This window comes from Hyaena hyaena, unplaced genomic scaffold (genome assembly GCF_003009895.1).
Source record: "Hyaena hyaena isolate Hyena2069 unplaced genomic scaffold, ASM300989v1 scaffold_906, whole genome shotgun sequence".
Taxonomy (NCBI): Eukaryota; Metazoa; Chordata; class Mammalia; order Carnivora; family Hyaenidae; genus Hyaena; species Hyaena hyaena.
In genome coordinates, this window is record NW_024081532.1 from 401,346 (window position 1) to 422,841 (window position 21,496).

Sequence of the window (21,496 nt, forward strand, 5' to 3'; positions counted from 1 at the left end):
GAAGGCCAGTTCCAGAAACTCAGCTTGTACTCGGTTCTTGACATCAGACAACTAGCCCCTATTCACTGCATCCCTTCAAGCAGGGCTCTTTAAGAGAATCTGTGATCATAGAAATAAATGGTCTCTAGCGACACCATCCAACAGGTAGCCACTAGCTACATGTGGCTATTTATTGAGTACTTGAAATGGGGCTAATATGACTGAGGAACTAAATTTAAAAATTTTATTCTAGTTACGGGGCACCTGGGTGGCTCAGTCGATTAAATGTCCAACTTCGGTTCAGGTCATGTTTTCATGGTATGTGAGTTCAAGCCCCACGTCTGGCTCTGTGCTGACAGCTCAGAGCCTGGAGCCTGCTTCGGTTTCTGTCTCCCTCTCTCTCTGCCCCTCTCCCGCTCGCACCCTGTCTTTCTCTCTCTTAAAATAAACATTAAAAAATTAAAATTTTATTTTAGTTAATTTAAATTTAAATAGCTACAGGTGGCTAGTGGCTCCTGTTCTGGACAGGATAGCCTTACAGCGTTTTCACTGCACTGCAGGGAACTGTGACCTGGTCTGCCTAGCTTCCCCTTGCTTGCCCTGTCAAAATGAAGCATATGACCTATTTCAGTTTTACACATACGCAGAAGCTTCTCACAAAGATGGCATTGAACTATACATGCCATTTTGTAATCTGCTTTTCTCCACCTCATGATAGGTTGTACATAGCTCAGTCACTATGCATACTCTCTAAGTGTTGCCCAGTATTCTACATTGTTGCAATGACCCACATTTTATCTAACCCACTCCCCATGATGGACATTCAGGCTGTTTCCATTGTTTTCATAATACAGTAACAAACACACTTCAATAAACAGCTTTGCGTGTAAATCTCTGTATCCATGTGGGAGAATTTCCATATGATACATTTCTAAAGGTGGAATTGGTAGATTGAATGGCAGTCACATTAAAGTAAATGGTACGGGGCGCCTGGGTGGCTTAGTCGGTTAAGCGTCCGACTTTCGCTTAGGTCATGATCTCGTGGTTCATGGGTTCGAGCCCCGCGTCGGGCTCTGTGCTGACTGCCAGCTCAGAGCCTGGAGCCTGTTTCAGTCTTTGACTCCCTCTCTCTCTGACCCTCCCCTGCTCACGCTGTCTCTCTCTGTCCTAGAAATAAATAAAAATATTTAAAAAATAATAATTGGTACATACTGCCAATTGTCCTGGAAAAGGTGTGACTATGTCAACTTTAGAATACTGTAAGTTCTTACACAGTGACAACATTGAGGTTGTCATATATATATATATATTTATATATATTTTGCTAATCAGATATTTTGTTTAACTTACTCTTCCCTAATTATTGGTGAAGAGAGCCTTTTCATTTGATTATAAACAATTTGTATTCTGTTTATTGCCTGTTATGGCTTTCTACAGTATTTCTTTTTGTTATATTTTTTATTTATTTTTGAAAGTTAGAGACAGCGCAAGCAGGGGAAGGTCAGGGAGAGAGGGAGATACAGAATCCGAAGACAGCCTCCAGGCTCTGAGCTAGCTGTCAGCACAGAGCCCGACGCGAGGCTCGAAGGCACCAACCGTGAGATCATGCCCTGAGTCGAAGTCGGACATTCAACTGACTGAGTCACCCAGCCGCCGCTCTACAGCATTTCTATTCTGTTCTTTTTCTTGTTGCTTTGTAAAAGCTCTTTGTATTGTCTATTTCGTCAAATATTTCTTCCCAGACTAATTTGTCTCTTATTGTACTTAACGTTAGCCATAAAAAAACTTTGTCAGCTTTGTGTCATTCTTTGTGGACTTTATACATCAATTGCTAAAGAAATGGAATAACAAAACAAGCATGGGAGCTACAAAGCATAACCAAGTCTTACACAGTTCTTGCCATTTTGGTTCGCAGTCCCTCACAGATACTTCAAATCCTAGCTTCAGGATTTTCTAGATGAAATGATTGTGGGCAAAGTTCTTCTTCTTCTTCGTTTTAATGTTTATTTATTTTTGAGAGAGAGCGTGAGCTGAGGGAGGAGCAGGGACGGGGTGGGGAGGGAGGACGTGTGGCTGCTGAGGATCCGAAGCAGGCTCCGCCCTGACAGAAAGAGGGCAAGACCTGTAGCTGGCACTCACAAACCTGGAAATCATGACCTGAGCCGCAGTTGGACGCTCAACCAACTTAGCCACCCCGGCGCCCCTGTGGGCAAATTTCTTAATCCCATTGAGTTTTGGTCTTCTAGTCTGTAATGTGGGAATAATAAAACTTGCTTTATGGGAACTTGGGGGTACTTGTAGCTCTGGCTTAAGACATTCCCTTTTGTTTCTCTGCAGCAGCCTCATATAAATCAGACCCAGTAATTGGTTTCCTAAAACAAAACAAAACAACCCTGCATTTATCACGATCTTCTAACGAAACGGGTTGGTGGGAGCATGGTGGACGTGGCAATTAAGATTTACTGAGTACTGGGGCACCTGGGTGGGTCAGTCGGTTAAGCGACCGACTTCGGCTCAGGTCATGATCTCACGGTTCGTGCCTTCGAGCCCCGAGTCGACTGTGTGCTGACTGCTAGCTCAGAACCCGGAGCCTGCTTCAGATTCTGTGTCTCCCTCTCTCTCTGGCCCTCCCCTGCTCACGCTGCCTCTCTCTCTCTCTCTCTCAGAAATAAATAAAACATTTAAAAAAATTATTGAGTACTTACAAGCCGAGTAAGACGCATTGAGTGGTGCTTCTAACTCGGGAAAACGCTCTAGAGAGTGCTGTATTTCAATTTGACGTGGTGCAAAGAGCTCAAGGAGTTCAGTTTCGTGTGTCTCTGAACTAAGCGTCTTATGAGCCGTCTCCGCGCCTCTGCCAGCAAGCCCTAGCAGCCCTTCTCCTTCCTGGGTCCCGCCTTCCGGCGAGGTCGGTTAGACTCCACGTTAGCCGCCTGAGCGGAAAGCGACGCGGAACTAAGTGGCGCTGCCTCGGATGTCTCCCGGCTTTCTCAATTAAAGGCTAGCCGCCCTCCGCTCGGCTTTCCCGTGGTGCCTTTTGGGAGTTGTAGTCCGACGCGCTTCCGCCCACTCTGGGGTGAGCCCAGAAAAGACTCCAATTCCCAGAATGCCCCGCGGTGGGCGAGTGAGTTCAGTGCCTGTTCTTTTTTCCTACTTTTCCACTCCTACCCTTCCTTTCCTTTTCTTCTGAAACCTACACTCTGGACTCCTGTCTAGTTCTTTGTCCCTCTCCCCATCTTTTTCTCTCATTTTCCGTTGTCCATTCTCCTATTCCGGAGAGCCAGCGCCAGACATTAGCTCCGGTTAAGCGACGACTCTGAGACTCAGGGTGCACGAGGGCGGGGGAATCGACACTGAGTGGTGGGGGGGACCAAGAAAGATGGGGTGGGGAAGGTATAAGAGAGTTGAGTGAGAGGCGAGGAGTAGGAGGAAAGTAGGAGAGAAGTTAGGAGATCAGACGTATGGATCAGGGTGAATGGGGTGAAATCTTGCGGGGGAAAGAGGAGAGGTGGGCATATATTTGGGAGACAAGGTGGAGAAAGGTAGTTCATTGCTGTGGGGCAAGACCTTGTGGGGCCAAGAAATAAGATGGGAAGGACCGACAGATTTGGAGCTCATAAGCTAATGGGACCAGAAGAGGTGGAAGGGAGAGAGGATTGGGCTCAAACAAGTTTCCTTGTCACTGCTTAGGTAAAGGTGAGACAAGATACTGAAATAAAAAATGATTTTGCAAATATGGGACAATTAACAATTCATTCATTTGAAAATTGAGAGAAGACTAGAGTTGAGGCCAGAAGTGGGGTGAGGAGGCAGGAGAGGAGAGGAGGTTGGTCAGGTGTGGGAGAAAGGAGAGATGAGTGACACAGAAAAGGAAATCATAGAAAGGATGGGTTATTGTGGGGGCCAGTGGATCTGGAATTGGGATGAGGTGAGGGATGACACTGGCATGGACTGGTGGGGAGGAGGGTGTGTGCATTTCTGACTTTGCATCTCTCAGGTGATGGAGAGCACCCCCTCAAGGGGCGGACTGAACCGAGTCCACCTACAATGCAGGAATCTGCAGGAATTCCTAGGGGGCTTGAGCCCTGGTGTATTGGATCGATTGTATGGGCACCCTGCCACCTGTTTGGCTGTGTTTAGGTAAGGACCCCTTCATGGCAGGGACCATGTTGAGGAAATGTAATGGGGCCTGCAGACTGGAATAAGTTATGGGTTGAAGCTTAGCCCTGGGGGCCTTGTAGACTAAAATGTGTCAGGCCAAAACAGATGGAGTTAGTGGGGGCAGCAAGACTGGTAAAGGTGTGGGGAGTGGGATGAGATGTTTAAGAGGCTGTTGAGGGCAGAGATTCACATAAGGCAGTTTTTGATAATGACATTTTATTTCTACCCTCTTCCAGGGAGCTCCCATCTTTGGCTAAGAACTGGGTGATGCGGATGCTCTTTCTGGAGCAGCCTTTGCCACAAGCCGCTGTAGCACTGTGGGTGAAGAAGGAATTCACCAAGTGAGTCTCTACTGCATGCTCAGCCAGATATATGTTTCTCAACAGCTAGATATTCCAAGTGTTCCTTGGGACACTTTCAGGAAATATTAATGGATATAGCACAGAGTTTGTATTTAAATAAGTTTGGGAAACTCTGCATACTGTATTTTCCCCCTTGAAACGATGTGATGTCTACAACAAGGTTCTGGTAGGTATTGCAGTAAGAAATTTGCCTTAAGAAGATACTGATTTCAGTCTGTGAAATAGTGTTCCAAGGATCACCAGTTCAGAAAAGGCAGAAAGAGGAGCCTTTGTGGGCCTCCTTCTTTTTGTTCTCACCTCCTTGCTTCTGTTTCAGAGCTCAAGAGGAAAGTACAGGGCTGCTGAGTGGCCTTCGTATCTGGCACACCCAGCTGCTCCCTGGTGGTCTTCAGGGCCTCATCCTCAACCCCATCTTCCGCCAGAACCTCCGCATTGCTCTTCTGGGTGGGTATGTCATTTCCATCTACCTAAGCTAGGTGAGGGGAACTAGTTATTAAACTGCTGGGGAGGGGGGTAGTGCCCCAAGGGACCTCTCTGGAACTTAGTGGGTTCCACCTTTGGGAGCTCCTTTAGGAATAAGTTAAACTAGATGTAGCTGCATGGTATAGGAAAGAAATGTCTTCTGTTCATAGCCCATGGAGATGAGGGGGGTAGGGGAAGAGGGCAGGGTGGGGGGGAGCCAGGGAACATTGGCAGGGTTCCTTACTCTTTGCCCATCCTGGCATAGGGGTAAGGCCTGGTCTGATGACACAAGTCAACTGGGTCCAGACAAGCACGCTCGGGATGTTCCCTCACTTGACAAGTACGCCGAGGAGCGATGGGAGGTGAGGACTTGGGACTCTGTCTCTGCTTGTTCTCATACTTCCGTTGGCCCATAGAAGCATTGTTCTCTCTGTTCACTTCTGTTTCTCAGGTGGTCCTGCACTTCATGGTGGGCTCCCCCAGTGCAGCCGTCAGCCAGGATTTGGCTCAGCTTCTCAGCCAGGCTGGACTCATGAAGAGGTACATCAGATCCCTGCTAAACTGAGTGTCCAGGGTGGATTAGGATTACAGATGGTGAACTGAAAAAGGAGAGCCAAGTAGAGAATAGCCAGAGAGAAATGAAGAAAAAACAAGAGAGTACAAGTGGGGATGGTGGCTTTTCTCTGCATCCCTCTACCATTGTCTCTCTCTATGTCTCTAGCACTGAACCTGGAGAGCCACCCTGCATTACATCGGCCGGCTTCCAGTTCCTGCTGCTGGACACCCCTGCCCAGCTCTGGTACTTTATGTTGCAGTATTTGCAGACAGCCCAGGTGAGGAGGACACACATGCTCTGCTCTTCTCAAGACCCACCAAGAGACTACCCCTGCAGACTATTCCCTGATGTCCTCATTTTCTCCCTTTCATCCCTCCCACTTGGTTTCTGTCCATTCCTCCCTAGAGTCGGGGCATGGACCTAGTGGAGATTCTTTCCTTCCTCTTCCAGCTCAGCTTCTCTACTCTGGGCAAGGTAAACGGGGGGTGAGCTGGGGGCTTGGGTGGGCAAGCTGATGGGTAGAGAGATGAGAAAGGGAAATCAGGTTATGGGCAAAAGTGTGAACGATAAGAATAAAAGCACAGATGGGAAAAGGGAATGAATGTATGGGGTTGGGAGGGGGAGAATAGAATGTATTTTGGACTCCAACTGGGCACCTCTCTTTCCCAGGATTACTCTGTGGAAGGTATGAGTGATTCTTTGTTGAATTTCCTGCAACATCTGCGTGAGTTTGGGCTTGTTTTCCAGAGGAAGGTATGAGCACTCAGATACATGGCTTCTAGGGAAGAGGGAGGGTGGTATGTTGCCTTGGCCTTTAAAAAGGAGTGGGGTCTCAGGTGTTAGCTACACTTGTAGTGAGTATAGGGTAAGTGTAGAGTTGTTGAATCACTATGTTGTATACCTGAAACTAATGTTACATTGTATGTCAACTATACCAAAAAAAAAAAAAAAAGAGTGGGTCTCGGGGGACAGTAGCAGGATGTAGTTGCCAGGACTTGGATCCCTTGGAGGAGACAAGTTGTGAGTTGAGGTTCTGTGCCCTGGAAGGGGTCTGTCTCAGACAGGAAGATTTGGTTAGTGTCACATGAGCAAGAGCCCCCTGCCTTTCGCTCTGTCTTTTCCAGAGGAAATCTCGGCGTTACTACCCCACACGACTGGCCATCAATCTCGCATCAGGTGTTTCTGGAGCTGGGGGTACTGCCCATCAGCCAGGCTTCATTGTTGTCGAAACTAATTACCGACTGTATGCTTACACAGGTGAGGCCAGACAGAGGGCCCCAAGGACAGCAGGTTGGGGATGGGAGTGGGAATGAAGTGCCAGTTTATGTTCATATTTACCTGTCAGTTTAGAGGTCTCTGACATTCCTCCTCACACTTGAAGGTCATGAGGGAGTCTGTGTATGGGGATAGCTTCCTCATCTTCTCTTCCTATCCCTATTTCAGAGTCGGAGCTGCAGATTGCCCTGATTGCCCTCTTCTCAGAGATGCTCTATCGCTTCCCCAACATGGTGGTGGCACAGGTGACCCGGGAGAGTGTGCAGCAGGCCATTGCTAGTGGCATCACAGCCCAACAGGTACCCCCACTTGGGGAAGGTGGGGGTGGGAAGATAGATTGCACTTGGGTGTGCGGTACAAGGTACTCATCTTACAGAAGGCTAACATTGGCTCTGTTACAATAGATGGTGGTGAGTTGTTTGTGTTTGAGCATAGACCACGCACATGAAGAGAAGCAAGGCTTTTAAGTGTGGGAAAAGGCAGATCCTCCATGGGCAAGAATACGGGGGAGGAGGTATAGAATTGTGTCTTCACTACCAACCACTTCTTATCTGCTGTCTGCAGTGAAGGATTTCTTCTCTTCACTGAGCCGCAGTTTCCTCATCTGGAAAGTGGAAATAATGGTAGTTCTCACCTCATGGGGTTTTGAGGAGGATTCAGTGATAGAATAGCAGTAAAGCATTTGGCTCAGAGCCTGCCATGCAATAAGTGCTCCAAAGTTAATAGCTGGTGCTATTTTAAAGAAAGAAAAACAAAATAAGACTATGGAAAGGGCAAATGTGCTAGAGCCCATTTAGCAGACATGATCAATGGGAACAGCAACTTGGGATTACATCTGAACAGAGATGGGTTAAAGACAGGCATGTCTATGGATTTTTAAACAGTAAGCTGATATTTTAGTGACATCAGATGACAGCTTAGGTAGCTTTCCTGCCCTCTTACTTGAGCTCCTGATCCCCATTCTTGTCTGTTTCCCTAGATCATCCATTTCCTAAGGACAAGGGCCCACCCAGTGATGCTCAAACAGGTATCAAGCTGCTGGAGGCTGACAGCCACTGGCACCTGGTGATGGAGTGATGAAAAAGAGAAGGGGCATCCAAATCTGGGGAATGAGTAGACAGCTGGGGTTTCCTGGGGCAGTATTCCTGAATCTTATAGCCATTTCTTGCCCCTAAAGTCACCTGTGCTGCCACCCACTATCACGGACCAGATTCGGCTATGGGAGCTAGAAAGGGACAGACTCCGGTTCACTGAGGGTGAGTGGCTTCTGGTGGTTGATTCTTGATCACTGTCCAGAGGAAAGACAATTTAGTCTTGATGAACTGAAAAAGCTATTATTGCATTTTATTTTTTTGTTTACTTCATGGGCTGGTAGAAAAAAATGTGGCAAAACACTTTTATTTTGGAGATAAGTCTGTAGTAGTAAGTAAATTGTCTCAAATCTGTGCAATTGGGATTTAGCTAGAAGAGGGAATTGGGAGGGATAATTCACAGTAATTTCTCTGATTTGGTGAGCATTAGTTGGGTTCCCTTACTGTGTTATATTGCCTTACTGAATATGGCTGGATCATGCCAGTGTTAGCATGAGCCCTGAAACAGACAAGCATAGAGGATTCGTTTTCAGATTGTGGTGGATGGCAAGCCCAGACCAATGCTCCGAGGCTGCCACGCAAGGGCTTCAGTTCTTGCCTTTTCTCTCTCCCACCACCCCTGTCCTGCGGACTCCAGGTGTGCTGTACAATCAGTTCTTGTCGCAAGTGGACTTTGAGCTGCTGCTGGCCCACGCTCGGGAGCTGGGCGTTCTGGTGTTCGAGAACTCGGCCAAGCGGCTGATGGTGGTGACCCCGGCCGGGCACAGCGATGTCAAGCGCTTCTGGAAGCGGCAGAAGCACAGCTCCTGAGAGCGCGAGCTTGGATCCGGGCGGGGTGGGGCGGCTGCGTGGAGGCGGTCGCAGCCTCAGAACTCAGGTGTTTTTTATTCACACGCCGGACTCTTATTGTTTAATAAAGTTGTGGAAGTGAGCCACGGTGCCCCCCGGGCGCCTCCCCGCGAGGCTTTTCCTCTTTCCTCTGAGGACCTGCAGATCACGACTCTGGCAGCCACCTGACCAGAGTGAACGGATCCAAGCAGGCTACTGCGCATGCGCCGGGCGTGGCCCCGCCTCTTGCAGCTCGCGGGTCGTATTTCGGGGTCGGATTCGCTAGTTTCCTCCAGCCTCCTAGGCCGCGGCGGCCGCGGAGCACCCTGGGATAGCGGCGGGCTTGCCGGGTGAGCGCGCGCCAAAGCGACCTCCTCGGGGTGGGTGGCTCAGCGCAGCAGAGATCCACGCTGTGCGAAGAGCTGGAAAGTCGGGCGGAGCAGGGCGGGAGGCAGTGCGGGCGGTGTTTGGGCAGGCAGAGATGGCAGTGACCCTGATGAGACTTTGCTAGCTCTCAGGCCCCCTGATGGCAACAATCTCCCAGAATCCTTGAGTCCTTTCCCCGCCCGTGCTTCGGAGGTCATTCACCGTCGCGGATACAGAGGTTGAGGGCGACAGACTCCGACACCGTGCACTCTAGTCCTAACGGGCGAAGAGTCCTATGGGAGGGAATGGACAGAAAGCAGACCAGTGCTAGTAGAAGGCAGGGAATGAGGAAGAGGGTGTAACACCCTCCCCCCCCCCCCCCCGATCCTTCTAATGTGCTCTGTCTGGAACAGCTTTCCAAGCACTCCTGATGCCTCATATACCTCTGGCTTCTTTTCGGTCACCACTCTGGGGCCTGAGGCCCTCACAGGTCTTCCCCAGGTCCCATCCCTTCTGTACCCAGTCAGAGCCCCATGGATCCTCCCTCTCCCGGAGAAACCATGAGGCCAAGCGGAAGCGCCAGCGAGAGAAGCAGGCGGCGCTGGAGGCTGGGATACCCCTGAAGAGCAAGGTTAGGGGTCAGATAGCTTGTCCTTGGTTTTTTGGGAAAACTTTGGAGGGGGCTGGAGGAGAGACTGGCTGGATTGTAGGTGCCTAGGGTATACTGGAAATTGTATCCCTGCATCCCCGCTTTTGGTCGTTCTCTCCAGTCATCTGCAGAATCAAGTAAGGCCTGGGCTTCTAAGGAGGTGGTGTTATATGAAATTCCCACAGAACGCGGTGAAAAGAAAGGTAATTAGGGAACTTGAAGGTCTTTCCTCTCACATTTTTGTTGCCCATTTGGTCAGAAATGCAGCCTGGGAACAAAGTTCAGGGGTTAATGGAGCTCTCTCTACTGCCGCAGATGTCTCCCGGGTCCTGCCTCCTGCATACAGCCCTCGATATGTTGAGGCCGCCTGGTACTCTTGGTGGGTGCGAGAGGGCTTCTTCAAACCAGAATATCAGGTTAGTAACTGGAAGAGAGGGGTATTAAATGGTCCCCAGCCATTGAGCTTGGTGGGTACAGCTGAGTCTCAGAGTTTGGGGCTTACAGCCAGGCATATTACAGAGCCTGCATAATAAAACTGAGAACTTGTCTTCTGCTCCTGGTGTCCAAAGCGTTTTCTTGGCGGGTTTTCCCCTTTCCTATAATTTGCTGGACTATTTTTCCTGCAGTTCTTTCTGCCTCAGGGGCTCTAGAGGGTGCTGTTCCCCCAGGTAACATCCAGTCTTCTTTTGCCCTTTGACTTTTCTGTTTTCTAGACCAGGCTGCCCCAGGCCACAGGGGAGACCTTTTCCATGTGTATCCCACCTCCCAATGTCACCGGCTCCCTACATATTGGGCATGCACTGACGGTGGCCATACAGGATGCTCTGGTGCGCTGGTGAGAGGGGAATGGGACTGCTTATGTTCTTGGAGGGGAAGGAGGAAGTGTGCTAGTGTGCAGGGAATGAGAGTAAATACGGAAGCTCGGGGGTTCCCATGAGGGTATTTGTTTTACAGGCACCGGATGTGTGGGGATCAGGTGCTGTGGGTCCCAGGCTCAGATCATGCAGGAATTGCTACACAAGTATGAATTTTGCCACTTTTTCCTTTTCTTTGGTGAAGGAGAGTTCTCTCTTTGAAGTGACCTGATTCTCTGTTCATTTGCCTCCTAATCTTACCGTAGGCAGTGGTAGAGAAGCAACTGTGGAAAGAGCGAGGATTGAGGAGACATGAGCTGAGCCGGGAAGACTTCCTTAGGGAGGTGTGGAAGTGGAAGGAGGAGTGAGTACAGTGGGTGGAGTTTGCTTCCCCCTGCTCCCCACACATGGAAGGTTTGGGTCCTTGCTTCTCAGTCACTTGTCTTAACCTGCTGAGCTCTTTGTATCTAGCCCTAACTTCCCTCAGAGAGGGAAGCTCTGGATTCCTTTAGCATTCAGTGGGATTTCTAAGCTTTGTGAGTGTGTGTGTATTACATACTTGAAGATGCATGGATTTGTGTGTGTTGGTGTGTTTGTATATTGTTTTTGCACTTATCCCATTTTTCCTAGCCTAGATTTACTTACTAAGATTTACTTACCTATTCTTACCTTCCATCGACTTGAAATTACCCTCATTCTTACAGGTATCTATTATCACAAGCCATCTTCTCTATAAAGCTTCTTTGGGTGTTTTCCCAAATTGGCTGAACCCTCCTCTGTTACCACAGAACTTTATTTCCCTCCCTCCCTCCCTCCCTTCCTATTTTACACCCAATGTGGGTCTTGAACTCATGACCTTGAGATCAAGGGTCACATGCTTTACCAACTGAGCCAGTCAGGCACCCTAGAACTTTATACTTCTTTTAATGCCATAGAAGATTCATACTGAGTTTGTATGTGTATCTCCATTAGTTTCTAGAGACTAAATCAATGCTATACATTACTGGGAGTGTCACTGAGACTGTACATAGCTGGTACTCAGGACAAGTTTCCTGACAAAAATCCCTCTGGGCACAGGAAAGGTGGAGAGATCTGTAAGCAGCTCCAAGCCCTGGGGGCCTCCCTGGACTGGGACCGAGAGTGCTTCACTATGGATGCTGTGAGTCCTCCATACCTTGGTCCCTGTGGGTGCTGAAGAGTGTCTAGAGATATGTGGCAGGCTGGTGGGATGTTGTGTGTATTGGGGGTAGCAGGGTGGGAATGCCTGGGTCCCTGAGTGGGGTGATGGGCTGAGATGGGTCTGTTAGATATGGACACTGAGGTCATCTCCTAGGGCTCCTCAGTGGCCGTGACTGAAGCTTTTGTGCGACTCTACGAGGCAGGATTGTTGTACCGGAACCAGCAGCTTGTCAACTGGTCCTGTGCTTTAAGATCAGCCATCTCGGATATTGAGGTGAGGCAGAGGAGGAGAAGCAGGTCTGGGAGAGCTCCTAGGGGTGATGGAAATGCCTGTGGCAAAGGGGCATTGTGAGAATTAAATGAGAATTCATGGAAGGTGTTCAGCACACTACCCGGGTGTGGTGTAGGTGCTCGGTGAATATTTCTTAACTATGACTGAACTAGGGGATGGGGAGGTGGCCCCTGAATCCTCCGAATGTCTTTAGATGGGCTACAGGGCAGGCGGGTGAGTAGAGGAAAGGCTGCTCTCCATCCAGCCCTGCTGTGACTCTTCCAGGTAGAGAGCCGGCCCTTGCCTGGCCGCACAGAGCTTCGACTGCCTGGCTGCCCCACCCCTGTGTCTTTTGGCCTCCTCATTTCTGTGGCCTTCCCTGTAGATGGAGAGCCTGGTAAGATAGTCCTTGGAGAGGTTGCCTACTTATCTCTGCTTTCTTGAGTACATGTGGGGTTGGTGGGAGGGAGCCCACCAGTCTGTTTCCCACATGGCCTGGTGGGAGGCACATAGGGAACCTTGGTAGTGTTGGTGTTCTTGTGGGCATTTATTCTGGGTCTTCTGGACCATATAAGAGAAGTACACATGGTCACTGCCCTTTGGAAGCTTGGTATAATTTTACAGGAGGCTGCTACCCCTGAAAGAGACAGAGATGTGATTTGAGCAGTATATGTTTGGAAGAGTTCAGAGAAAGAGAAGAAAGATTAGAGGAAGTTTCTCAAGGAGGGGCTGGTGCTTGCCCCAAAGAATGAGTAGCATTTGTGATTAGGACACTGAAAACCCCCAGTGTTCTGTGGCACCAAGTAAGGATTCTAGTTGCTTTTGTTAATGCTGTACTTGTTTGTCCCATGGAAGTTATGGAGAAATTCCTTAGCACCAGACAGCCTCCTGGGCTTCTGGTCATCAGCTTACATGGAAACTTTAGGCTCCTAATTTTCTCTAGTTATACTAGTTACACTTCCTTTGTCTGGTTCTCCTGGCTTTAGTTACAGGAGTGCGGGTCCAGGGCGATGACCAACATTAAGTGCTTGAATTTTGTCTTTAGACACAGAGATCGTAGTAGGAACCACAAGGCCAGAGACATTGCCTGGAGATGTGGCTGTGGCTGTTCATCCTGATGACTCCCGATACACAGTAATTCACATTGTGCTCTCTGCCAGCTGGCTTTCCTACCCTTTTTCTTCCCTTCCTGTTTGATGGTAGCTCCTTCTTTCCTTCGACTTCCTTTTCCTAAGACTTGTCTCATCTCTGCTCCCCTGTGCCTCTGACTCCGTGCGTTTCTTTTCTTGATGTTCTGCTTATTCTCTAGCTTAGCGATTGACAAATTATTGCCTGTGGGCCAAATCCATCCCACTGCCTGTTTTTGTATGATCCCCACTTGCATGTTTTATGTATTATCTATAACTGAGTATTATTACCTAACTGTGCTGCGTTGGCAGAGCAGAATAATTGTGCAGAGACTGAATTTGCCTCGTGGCCTGCAAAGCCTACAAGACGCTCTGGCCCTGTAAGAAAAAGTTTAGTGACTGCTGCTCTAGCTCTTTATCTTCTGGTTTTCACCCTCTTATTCCCAGAGTTTTTTACATTCAACCCAGACCTTTGCACCCCACACGTGTGCCTGCCCTTGATCTCGCTCTGTTCCTTTCAGCATCTGCATGGGCGACAGCTTCGTCATCCCTTGACTGGGCAGCTTCTTCCCCTCATCACAGACTCTGCTGTTCAGCCACACATGGGCACAGGTAGGTGGAGTCCACAGGAAGGAGAGCAGGCTGGGGATTCTGGAACAGTGGGGAAGCACCGGGAAGAGAAAGAAAGGAGGGGAGGCGAAGCCTCCTCTGGGGTAGTCTCAGTGGGGAGTGGGACAAAAATGAGGCATAGACAGAGAAGGGAGAAGAGGGATGGAGGCATGGGCGATAATAAAACCTCTGGAAAAGGTCAGGGCTCAGTGCTCATGGTGGTTCTGTACCCCCAGGGGCAGTGAAGGTGACTCCAGCACATAGTCCTGCTGATGCTGAGCTAGGGGTCCGACATGGCTTGAGCCCCCTGAGTGTCATTAAAGAGGATGGGACCATGACCTCCCTCTGTGGGGACTGGCTACAGGTGGTACTTGCCTTAGTGTTGCCCCATCCTTTGGGAGCACCCTCTGCCTTTCCTCACTCCTCCCTCTCACGCTTGTTTTTATCAACCTTTAACCTTTGCTGTTGCCATTTATCCCCAGGGTCTTCACCGATTTGTGGCCCGGGAAAAGATTATGTCTGCACTAAGGGAGCGGGGCCTGTTCCGGGGCCTTCAGAGCCACCCCATGGTGCTTCCTATTTGCAGGTAACCCCATTTAACCCTTTTACTTGGGACTTTTCTAGGAAGGGTGTGGCTGAAGCTAATAGTGCAATAGGATGGGCTCCATAACCCTTGCAAGGGAATAGAAGCTCTGTGTCAGTTGTTTTTTTTTTAATGTTTATTTTTTTTGAGAGAGAGAAAGTGTGAGTGGGGAGGGGCAGAGAGAGAGGGAGACAGAATTTGAAGCAGGCTCCAGGCTCTGAGCTGTTAACACAGCTGGACCAAAGTTGGACGCTTAACTGACTGAGCCATCCAGGCACCCCTGTGTCAGTTTTATTTGCTGCTATATTCTTAGGTCTGAGGGCCTAGCATGTAGTAGGGTCCTGTATCACAATGGGGGAAGGCACAGGGCCCCAGGAGCAGCATACTCACCCTGTCTCTTTCTCAGCCGTTCTGGGGATGTGGTAGAATACCTACTGAAGAGCCAGTGGTTTGTCCGCTGCCGGGAGATGGGGCATCGAGCTGCCCAGGTGAGGCTGCAGTGCAAGGTAGGAATGGGAACTCCCTGAAAATTGGAATGAAAAAACGGAGGCCAAGGCCCTCCTGCCCCACAGACCTCTGGCCCTGGCACTTGAGAGGAGAGCTATGGGGATAGAGGCAGGGAGGCCCAGAAAGGGCTGGCACAAATCCCAATCAAAGCCCAGATCTTCTCAGGAGCATCTGGAGGTCCTTTCTGAGTAATAGCACTGCCTCAGAGGACACTTGTCCCATCTCAGCAGCGGTGCTGGTGCAGGAAGGGAAGCACTATCTAAGGGCCTTTTTCTCCAGGCTGTGGAGTCAGGAGCTCTGGAGCTCAGTCCCTCCTTCCACCAGAAGAACTGGCAGCACTGGTTTTCACACATCGGGTAAGGGTAAGGGACTCCATGGAGGTGGGGTGGGGAGATGCACTGGTGATGCGGAGAAATCACTGACGTCCTCTCAACAGGGACTGGTGTGTCTCCCGGCAGCTGTGGTGGGGCCATCAGATTCCTGCCTACCTGGTTGTAGAGGAGCAAACGAAGGTTGGTAGGAGGAAGGGGACAGGAGGGCTGGGCATGGTGGAAACAGAAATAGCCATAACGCAGGTGTCAGAGGACTTCCAGCACCCTTCTCAGTCCCCTGCCTTTCCGGGGGCTTCATGATCTTAGTCCTGTAGCCCACTGCAGGATCAGAGTACTTGAGCGGGCATTTCTTCATATCATTGCCAGAGGGGCTGGCCATCCCCATGAAAGTCAGTGATGTTTCACACTGGCAGGTGTTACTCTTCTTTGTTCTCCCCGACTCCTTACTTTTTCTGTAGGGTGACAGGGAGGACTGTTGGGTGGTTGGGAGGACAGAGACCGAGGCCAGAAAAATAGCTTCAGAGCTGACAGGGAGACCAGCAGCAGAGCTGACCCTGCAGAGGGGTGAGTGTGTGTGTTGTGGAGGGCAGCAGAGGGTGTCTGGGCCTTTGAGGGGGCAGATACTGAGGTGGAGGTGGGGTTAAAGTTGGGAATGGGGCAGAGGGTCTGACCCTGGTCTCTGTGGGTAGGGTCGGGCTGGAAAGATGCACAATAGTGGGCTTGAGGTTCTAGTTGTCCCCCATTCCCTGTTCTGTTTTCCAGACCCTGATGTCCTGGACACATGGTTCTCTTCAGCTCTTTTCCCCTTTGTTGCCCTGGGCTGGCCCCAAGAGGTGAGGCGAATTGAGAAGAGGAGAGTGAAGGTGGGGATGATGAAGTAGACACCTGGCCTCCCAGAGAGCCTCAAGGAGAGCTGCAGGCACAGGGCTTAGGCCTCTCACTGCTTATCTTTTTCCTCCTAGACTGCAGACCTCACTCGTTTCTACCCCCTGTCGCTTTTGGAAACGGGTAGTGACCTTCTGTTCTTCTGGGTGGGCCGTATGGTCATGTTGGGGACCCAGCTCACAGGGCAGCTCCCCTTCAGGAAGGTAACAGCTCTTCCATGCCCAGCGCCTCTCATGGACTCCTCAGTCTTCCCTAAATCTTGTTTTCTATTTTAGTCCCTAATGCAGTATTTTCTGTGGTCCCAATTCCCTTTTCCTGATTCTCTTCCTACCCTAACCCCTGCTGCATGGAGGCTGGAGATACCCTGGGCACCTCCGGGGAAAGGCTCGCCTAGCCCCTCTGCTGACTCCCTCCATGCCCCCAGGTACTTCTTCATTCCATGGTTCGGGACAGGCAGGGCCGGAAAATGAGCAAGTCCTTGGGGAATGTGTTGGACCCACGAGACATCATCAGTGGGGTGGAGCTGCAGGTGAGGATGAAGTCTTGGGAGGGATGGGGTTTGTGGGAGAGAGGAAGGGATCCTGTGGAGAGGAGCTGGCTGGAGGGAATATGGGTGGAACCCTTATAGTGGCAGAATCTTTGACCAAGGCCAGTGAATTACCCATCCATCTCAGGTGCTGCAGGAAAAGCTGAGGGATGGGAACTTGGACTCCACAGAGCTGGCGATTGCGGCTGCAGCACAGGTGAGTCACCAATGTCTGCTTCATCTCAGCCTCTAGCGCAATGCTGTTGGTTTTCTTCTCAGCCCAGGTTTCTGGCCCTGCAGCTGCATAGGCATCTGCCACTCCTCTTCTCCCTCTGGTTGCAGAGAAAAGACTTTCCTCATGGGATCCCTGAGTGTGGGACAGATGCCCTGAGATTCACCTTGTGCTCCCATGGGGCTTTAGGTAAGCCTGAGCAAGAGAGGGATTGGGGCTGTAGGCACCCTTGTAGAGGGTGGGGCAGGGTCAAGGACTCTTTGCACTGCTGCCACCCATGTGCACATTCCCGCCTTCCTCTTCCTCTCAGGGGGTGACTTGCATCTGTCTGTATCCGAGGTCCTAAGTTCCCGGCATTTCTGCAACAAAATCTGGAATGCCCTGCGCTTTATCCTCCATGCCTTAGGGGATACATTTTTACCCCAGCCTGCAGAGGAGGTAAGAGAGAGACTTGGGAGGCAGAATCATCAGGTCTCTGAGGGCTGAAGATGGCATTCAGAGGGAAAAGACACAGGGGAGTCGAGTCGTCCCATCTGAAGACCTCTGCTGCCCGCAGCTTTCCCCCTCATCACCCATGGATGCCTGGATCCTGAGCCGTCTTGCCCATACTGCCCAGGAGTGTGAGCGAGGCTTCCTTGCCCGAGAGTTCTCGCTCATCACACATGCCCTGCACCACTTCTGGCTCCATAACCTCTGTGATGTCTACTTGGTGAGTAGACTGGGGTCATGGCGTGGCATTCCACTCCTGTTACCTGAACCACACTGACAATTTTATATACCTCCCCACACGTCGAGAATCCTTGCCCTAGATTTCTACTTTTCACTTGCTCCAGAGTGTATTCTGGGACAGCCGATGGGGTCCAAGATGCTGTGTACTCCTGCCCATGTTAACCCACAGCATTCTCCACTGGCGGGGCAGTGAGTGTGTGGAGAAAGGACACAGATGTGCCCTTGGACTGTCCCTGACCCTATGGCTCCCTCCCTAGGAGGCTGTGAAGCCGGTGTTACTGCACTCGCCCCGTCCCCGAGCCCCCCCTCAGGTCCTGTTCTCCTGCGCTGACATTGGTCTCCGCCTCCTTGCCCCACTGATGCCCTTCCTGACTGAAGAGCTCTGGCAGAGGCTGCCCCCCAGGCCTGGTGGCTCCTCTGCCCCTAGCATCTCTGTTGCCCCCTACCCCACTGCCCGCAGCCTGGTGAGTACACATCCCTGATATCTGGGAATGGGACCACTGGCGGAGGGCTGGGGAGCAGTCTTCTCAAAGGGTTTGCTGCTGTGGGGTCATCAACAATCATGATTTGTACTTTAGTGTAGAGTCTTTAGGAGGAGGTTGTTCTTGCAGGTCTGTGTTGGGGGCAGTATTAGCCCCATGGACAAGAGCAGGACTCTGGTGCTAGACTGACCATGCATCAGTTCTCCATCTTTAAACCAGAGGTAGTAATGGTTCATGGCATGGTTGTGATGAGAACTAGATGTTAGTAATAGAATGGCCCCCCAATTGCTGTAGTATCCTTCTTTAATAATTTCAGGAGGATAAATACTGCAAACTCACTCAAAAAATAATTTTAAAGTTTAATTATTTAAATTTTTTATGCTTATTTGGTTTTGTGAGTTTTGAATGATACAGTTTAAATTCTAACTTACTTATGGTTGTTTGGTATCTTGGATAAGAACAATTAACAGACATCGACACAGACATCAACTAAGACATCTTTAGATGGTACCCCAGGTTTTACTGGGTTCCGTTCCTTGAGGTGGTAAATTTTGTGTGTGGTGAAAAGGAGAGATTCTGTTGCCCTTAGCAGATTGGGGTGGGCAGGTAGAGGGTAGAGCCAGGAGAGCTGATATCAAGTCTCCCAGGGGCCTGCTTGTCAGCTCTGGGTCTCCATCTCCAGGAACACTGGCGCCAGCCTGAGCTGGAACAGCGCTTCTCCCGGGTCCAAGAGGCTGTGCAGGCACTGAGGGCTCTCCGAGCCACGTACCAGCTCACGAAGGCCCGGCCCCGAGGTGAGATGGGTTCTGAGTTCCTGAGTCCCTGCAGAAAGAAGGGGTTGGCAGAGGAATGGGGAGAGCCTAGAGGGCAGAGTCCAGAGTTAGGAGGTACAGGATGGGAAGGGAAGCAGGATCTCATGCTTAACCCTGACAGTCTCCTTTTCCTCCTCAGTGCTGTTGCAGAGCTCAGAGCCTGGAGAGCAGGGCCTCTTCGAGGCCTTTCTGGAACCCCTAGGCACCCTGGGCCACTGTGGGGCCGTGGGCTTCTTACCCCCAGATGTACTGGCTCCCTCTGGCTGGGCCCAGGCTCCACTCAGTGATACCATTCAGGTGTACATGGAGCTGCAGGTGCCTAGAGGAGGTTGGAGGGGGAAGGGGGTGGGGATAGAAAAGGATGTTGGGAGGAGGGCAAAGGGCAGGTTCTGTAAAAGTGAGAAGGGCTCCTGAGAATGGGGTGGAGAGAGGTACTGGACAGACTGCAGATGGTGCAGAGAAGGCTGAGCCTTCTCTGTTCTTCTGCAGGGACTGGTGGATCCCCAGACCCATCTATCTCTGCTAGCTGCCCGAAGACACAAGTTGCAGAAGCAGCTTGATGGCCTCATGGCCTGGATCCCGTCAGAGGGAGAGGCGGAGACTAAGAGGCAGCAGAGGGTGAGGTTGGAGGAAGCCTGATTCCCTGTGAGAATGTGGGCTGGAGGGGATGGGCCTTTTAAGGATCCTCACCTGCTTCTCTTCTCGGCTAGCTTTCTTCCCTCCAGTTGGAATTGTCGAAGCTGGACAAGGCGGCCTCTCACCTCCAGCAGCTGATGGATGCATGTCCTAGCTCCAGGGAGCTCTGAGCTCCAACTCACTATCCCTGGTGGTTTTCTTCTCTCCCAGAGCTGCCTTTGAGGACAGACAGACTCTGGCAGCTGTCAGAGCATGATGGGGATTCTGAGACCATGTGGCTCACCTCCCTCATTTTGTAAATAAGGAAACAGATTGGTTTGGTCAGTGTCACTGGGTGTTCTCGAGATGCTCACATTCCTCCCCAGCCTCCCTCTTATGCAGTCCCACCCGGAAGATTAGGAACGAGATAAATTTTTAAAATCCCACATACTACTGCCTGTGGTCCTTTTGTCTCTTTCCCCTAGTGGTGACTTTCTTGCCTTTCAGTTCCCTGAGTCTTTGGTCTAGGAAAAGAGGGGGGCTGCCTCTTAGCCTAGGGCTCTGGGCTACAGTGGGAGTGTGTGTGCTGGTGAGGCCTGCCTCACTGGAAGAAAGAGGAGCTTCCTAGTAGGGCCTGGGTACTGTGACTCGGGTTCCACCTACTTCTTGGAATCACTGACAATGCCCTGGCTTCTGGAGGCTCTTCCTCCTCCTCACCAAATGGAATGTCCCCTGCTCCTTGCCCTTATCCCAGGGTGGGGTGTGCTAAGAGAAGCAAGTACTTCCTCTGGGCCTGAGGGGCTGCAGGGCACGCTGGTGCTTGAGTGCTGCCGCTGTTCTGTATACCTGACACCAGACTGCCAGGGACGTCTTCCCCAGCCTCTAACAGGCTCTGTGCTGACTGCCAGCTCAGAGCCTGGAGCCTGTTTCAGTCTGTGACTCCCTCTCTCTCTGGCCCTCCCCTGCTCGCGCTGTCTCTCTCTCTCTCTCCTAGAAATAAATAAAACATTAAAAAAAAAAAATGTACATCCCCACTGGTACAGATACCCACTTACCCACCCTAAACACCTTGTGTCATCTCCATGGACTTCAGAGACCTGCCTCTTACATGCCCAAATTATATTCTGTCTAGCAGCTCTGAGGCTATTATTTATGGTAGGCCTATCATGGTCTGGGGCTTCCGTGATGGATTTATTCCCTCCTGAGAACTTCATGAGGTGGATATTTGCTCCATTTTGGAAATGAGGAAATGTGCTCAGAGAATAAAAGTAACTTGTCCAAAGTATTAACTGGGATTTAACCTAGTAAATAGGTGCAGGTTCATTTTGGCTACTGTAACCAAACTTCAAATATAATGGTGGATTAGGCAAGGTGGACATTTCTTTTGCTGAGCAGAGGCAGTGCAGGGTTCTGCAACAAAGGAGGCCCACACCCTGTTTAATCTTATTTCCTGCCATTCTGATATACTGTTTCCAGTTCTGGGTCTAAGATCTGCTCCACCCCATCCTACCAGTGGGGAGGAGGGAGAGGAGGGGGTGGGCAGCTTCCTTTCTGTCTTCCCCCAGTTCAGCAAGTATTTCTTGAGCACCTACTATATGCTGGGACCTATTTGGACCCTTGGATTCATCAATGACTGAAACAAAGGTCTTTGCCTTTGTGGTACTTTCATTCTAGCAAGGAGAGTCAAAAAGGACACATGTAAATAAGTAGACTATACAGTATGTCTGAGAGTCATAAATGCTATGGGGAAAAAAGGGTAGAATAAGGCAGTGTGGAGGGGGGCAGATTGTAGTATTTAAATAGGGGGTCGGGGTAGAACTCACTGTGAAAGTGAGATTTAAGCAAGGACTTATAGGAGATGGCAGGTATTAGCCAAGTGTATGCCTGCGAGAAGAGTGTGCCAGATAGAGGAAAGAGCCAGAGCAAAACTAAGATGGGAGCGTATCCTGAGTGCTCAAAGAGCAGCAAGGAGGCCAGTGTTGGGGGGAAAGAGTAGGAGATAAAGTCCATTGTGGGGTATGGGG

At 50.4% G+C, this 21,496-nt stretch overlaps 2 protein-coding genes across 8 annotated transcripts; both read left to right on the forward strand.

Moving 5' to 3' along the window:
- The first annotated feature begins 3,093 nt into the window (after positions 1-3,093).
- GTF2H4 (general transcription factor IIH subunit 4) lies at positions 3,094-8,846 on the forward strand. 5 transcript variants are annotated; one of them, XM_039220588.1, is made up of 14 exons: positions 3,094-3,103; positions 3,977-4,119; positions 4,377-4,481; positions 4,819-4,950; positions 5,230-5,326; positions 5,416-5,504; positions 5,686-5,797; positions 5,926-5,994; positions 6,190-6,273; positions 6,645-6,777; positions 6,964-7,094; positions 7,775-7,822; positions 7,973-8,051; positions 8,524-8,846. In XM_039220588.1, exons 2-14 carry the CDS (start codon positions 3,980-3,982, stop codon positions 8,694-8,696), a joined length of 1,392 nt encoding a protein of 463 aa, XP_039076519.1. In that variant the 5' UTR covers positions 3,094-3,103; positions 3,977-3,979; the 3' UTR covers positions 8,697-8,846. The 5 variants fall into 5 exon arrangements, with proteins under 5 accessions (XP_039076519.1, XP_039076515.1, XP_039076516.1 ...); XM_039220584.1 differs by lacking the exon at positions 3,094-3,103 and adding an exon at positions 3,121-3,339; XM_039220585.1 differs by lacking the exon at positions 3,094-3,103 and adding an exon at positions 3,121-3,336.
- A 244-nt stretch (positions 8,847-9,090) lies between these two features.
- VARS2 (valyl-tRNA synthetase 2, mitochondrial) lies at positions 9,091-19,920 on the forward strand. Of its 3 annotated transcripts, XM_039220582.1 has the most exons (29): positions 9,099-9,711; positions 9,851-9,932; positions 10,045-10,145; positions 10,443-10,564; positions 10,684-10,750; positions 10,850-10,947; positions 11,661-11,742; positions 11,917-12,036; positions 12,319-12,430; positions 13,079-13,167; positions 13,682-13,772; positions 14,006-14,133; positions 14,252-14,355; positions 14,759-14,840; positions 15,139-15,215; positions 15,296-15,371; positions 15,650-15,755; positions 15,954-16,024; positions 16,154-16,279; positions 16,501-16,605; positions 16,751-16,819; positions 16,945-17,023; positions 17,145-17,272; positions 17,391-17,543; positions 17,821-18,027; positions 18,728-18,839; positions 18,997-19,172; positions 19,347-19,475; positions 19,568-19,920. In XM_039220582.1, exons 1-29 carry the CDS (start codon positions 9,511-9,513, stop codon positions 19,661-19,663), a joined length of 3,189 nt encoding a protein of 1,062 aa, XP_039076513.1. In that variant the 5' UTR covers positions 9,099-9,510; the 3' UTR covers positions 19,664-19,920. The 3 variants fall into 3 exon arrangements, 2 of the variants coding, with proteins under 2 accessions (XP_039076513.1, XP_039076514.1); XR_005526102.1 differs by lacking the exon at positions 18,997-19,172 and having other exon boundaries at positions 9,091-9,711; positions 19,568-19,659; XM_039220583.1 differs by lacking the exons at positions 9,099-9,711; positions 9,851-9,932; positions 10,045-10,145 and having other exon boundaries at positions 10,463-10,556.
- The last annotated feature ends 1,576 nt before the right edge of the window (positions 19,921-21,496 follow it).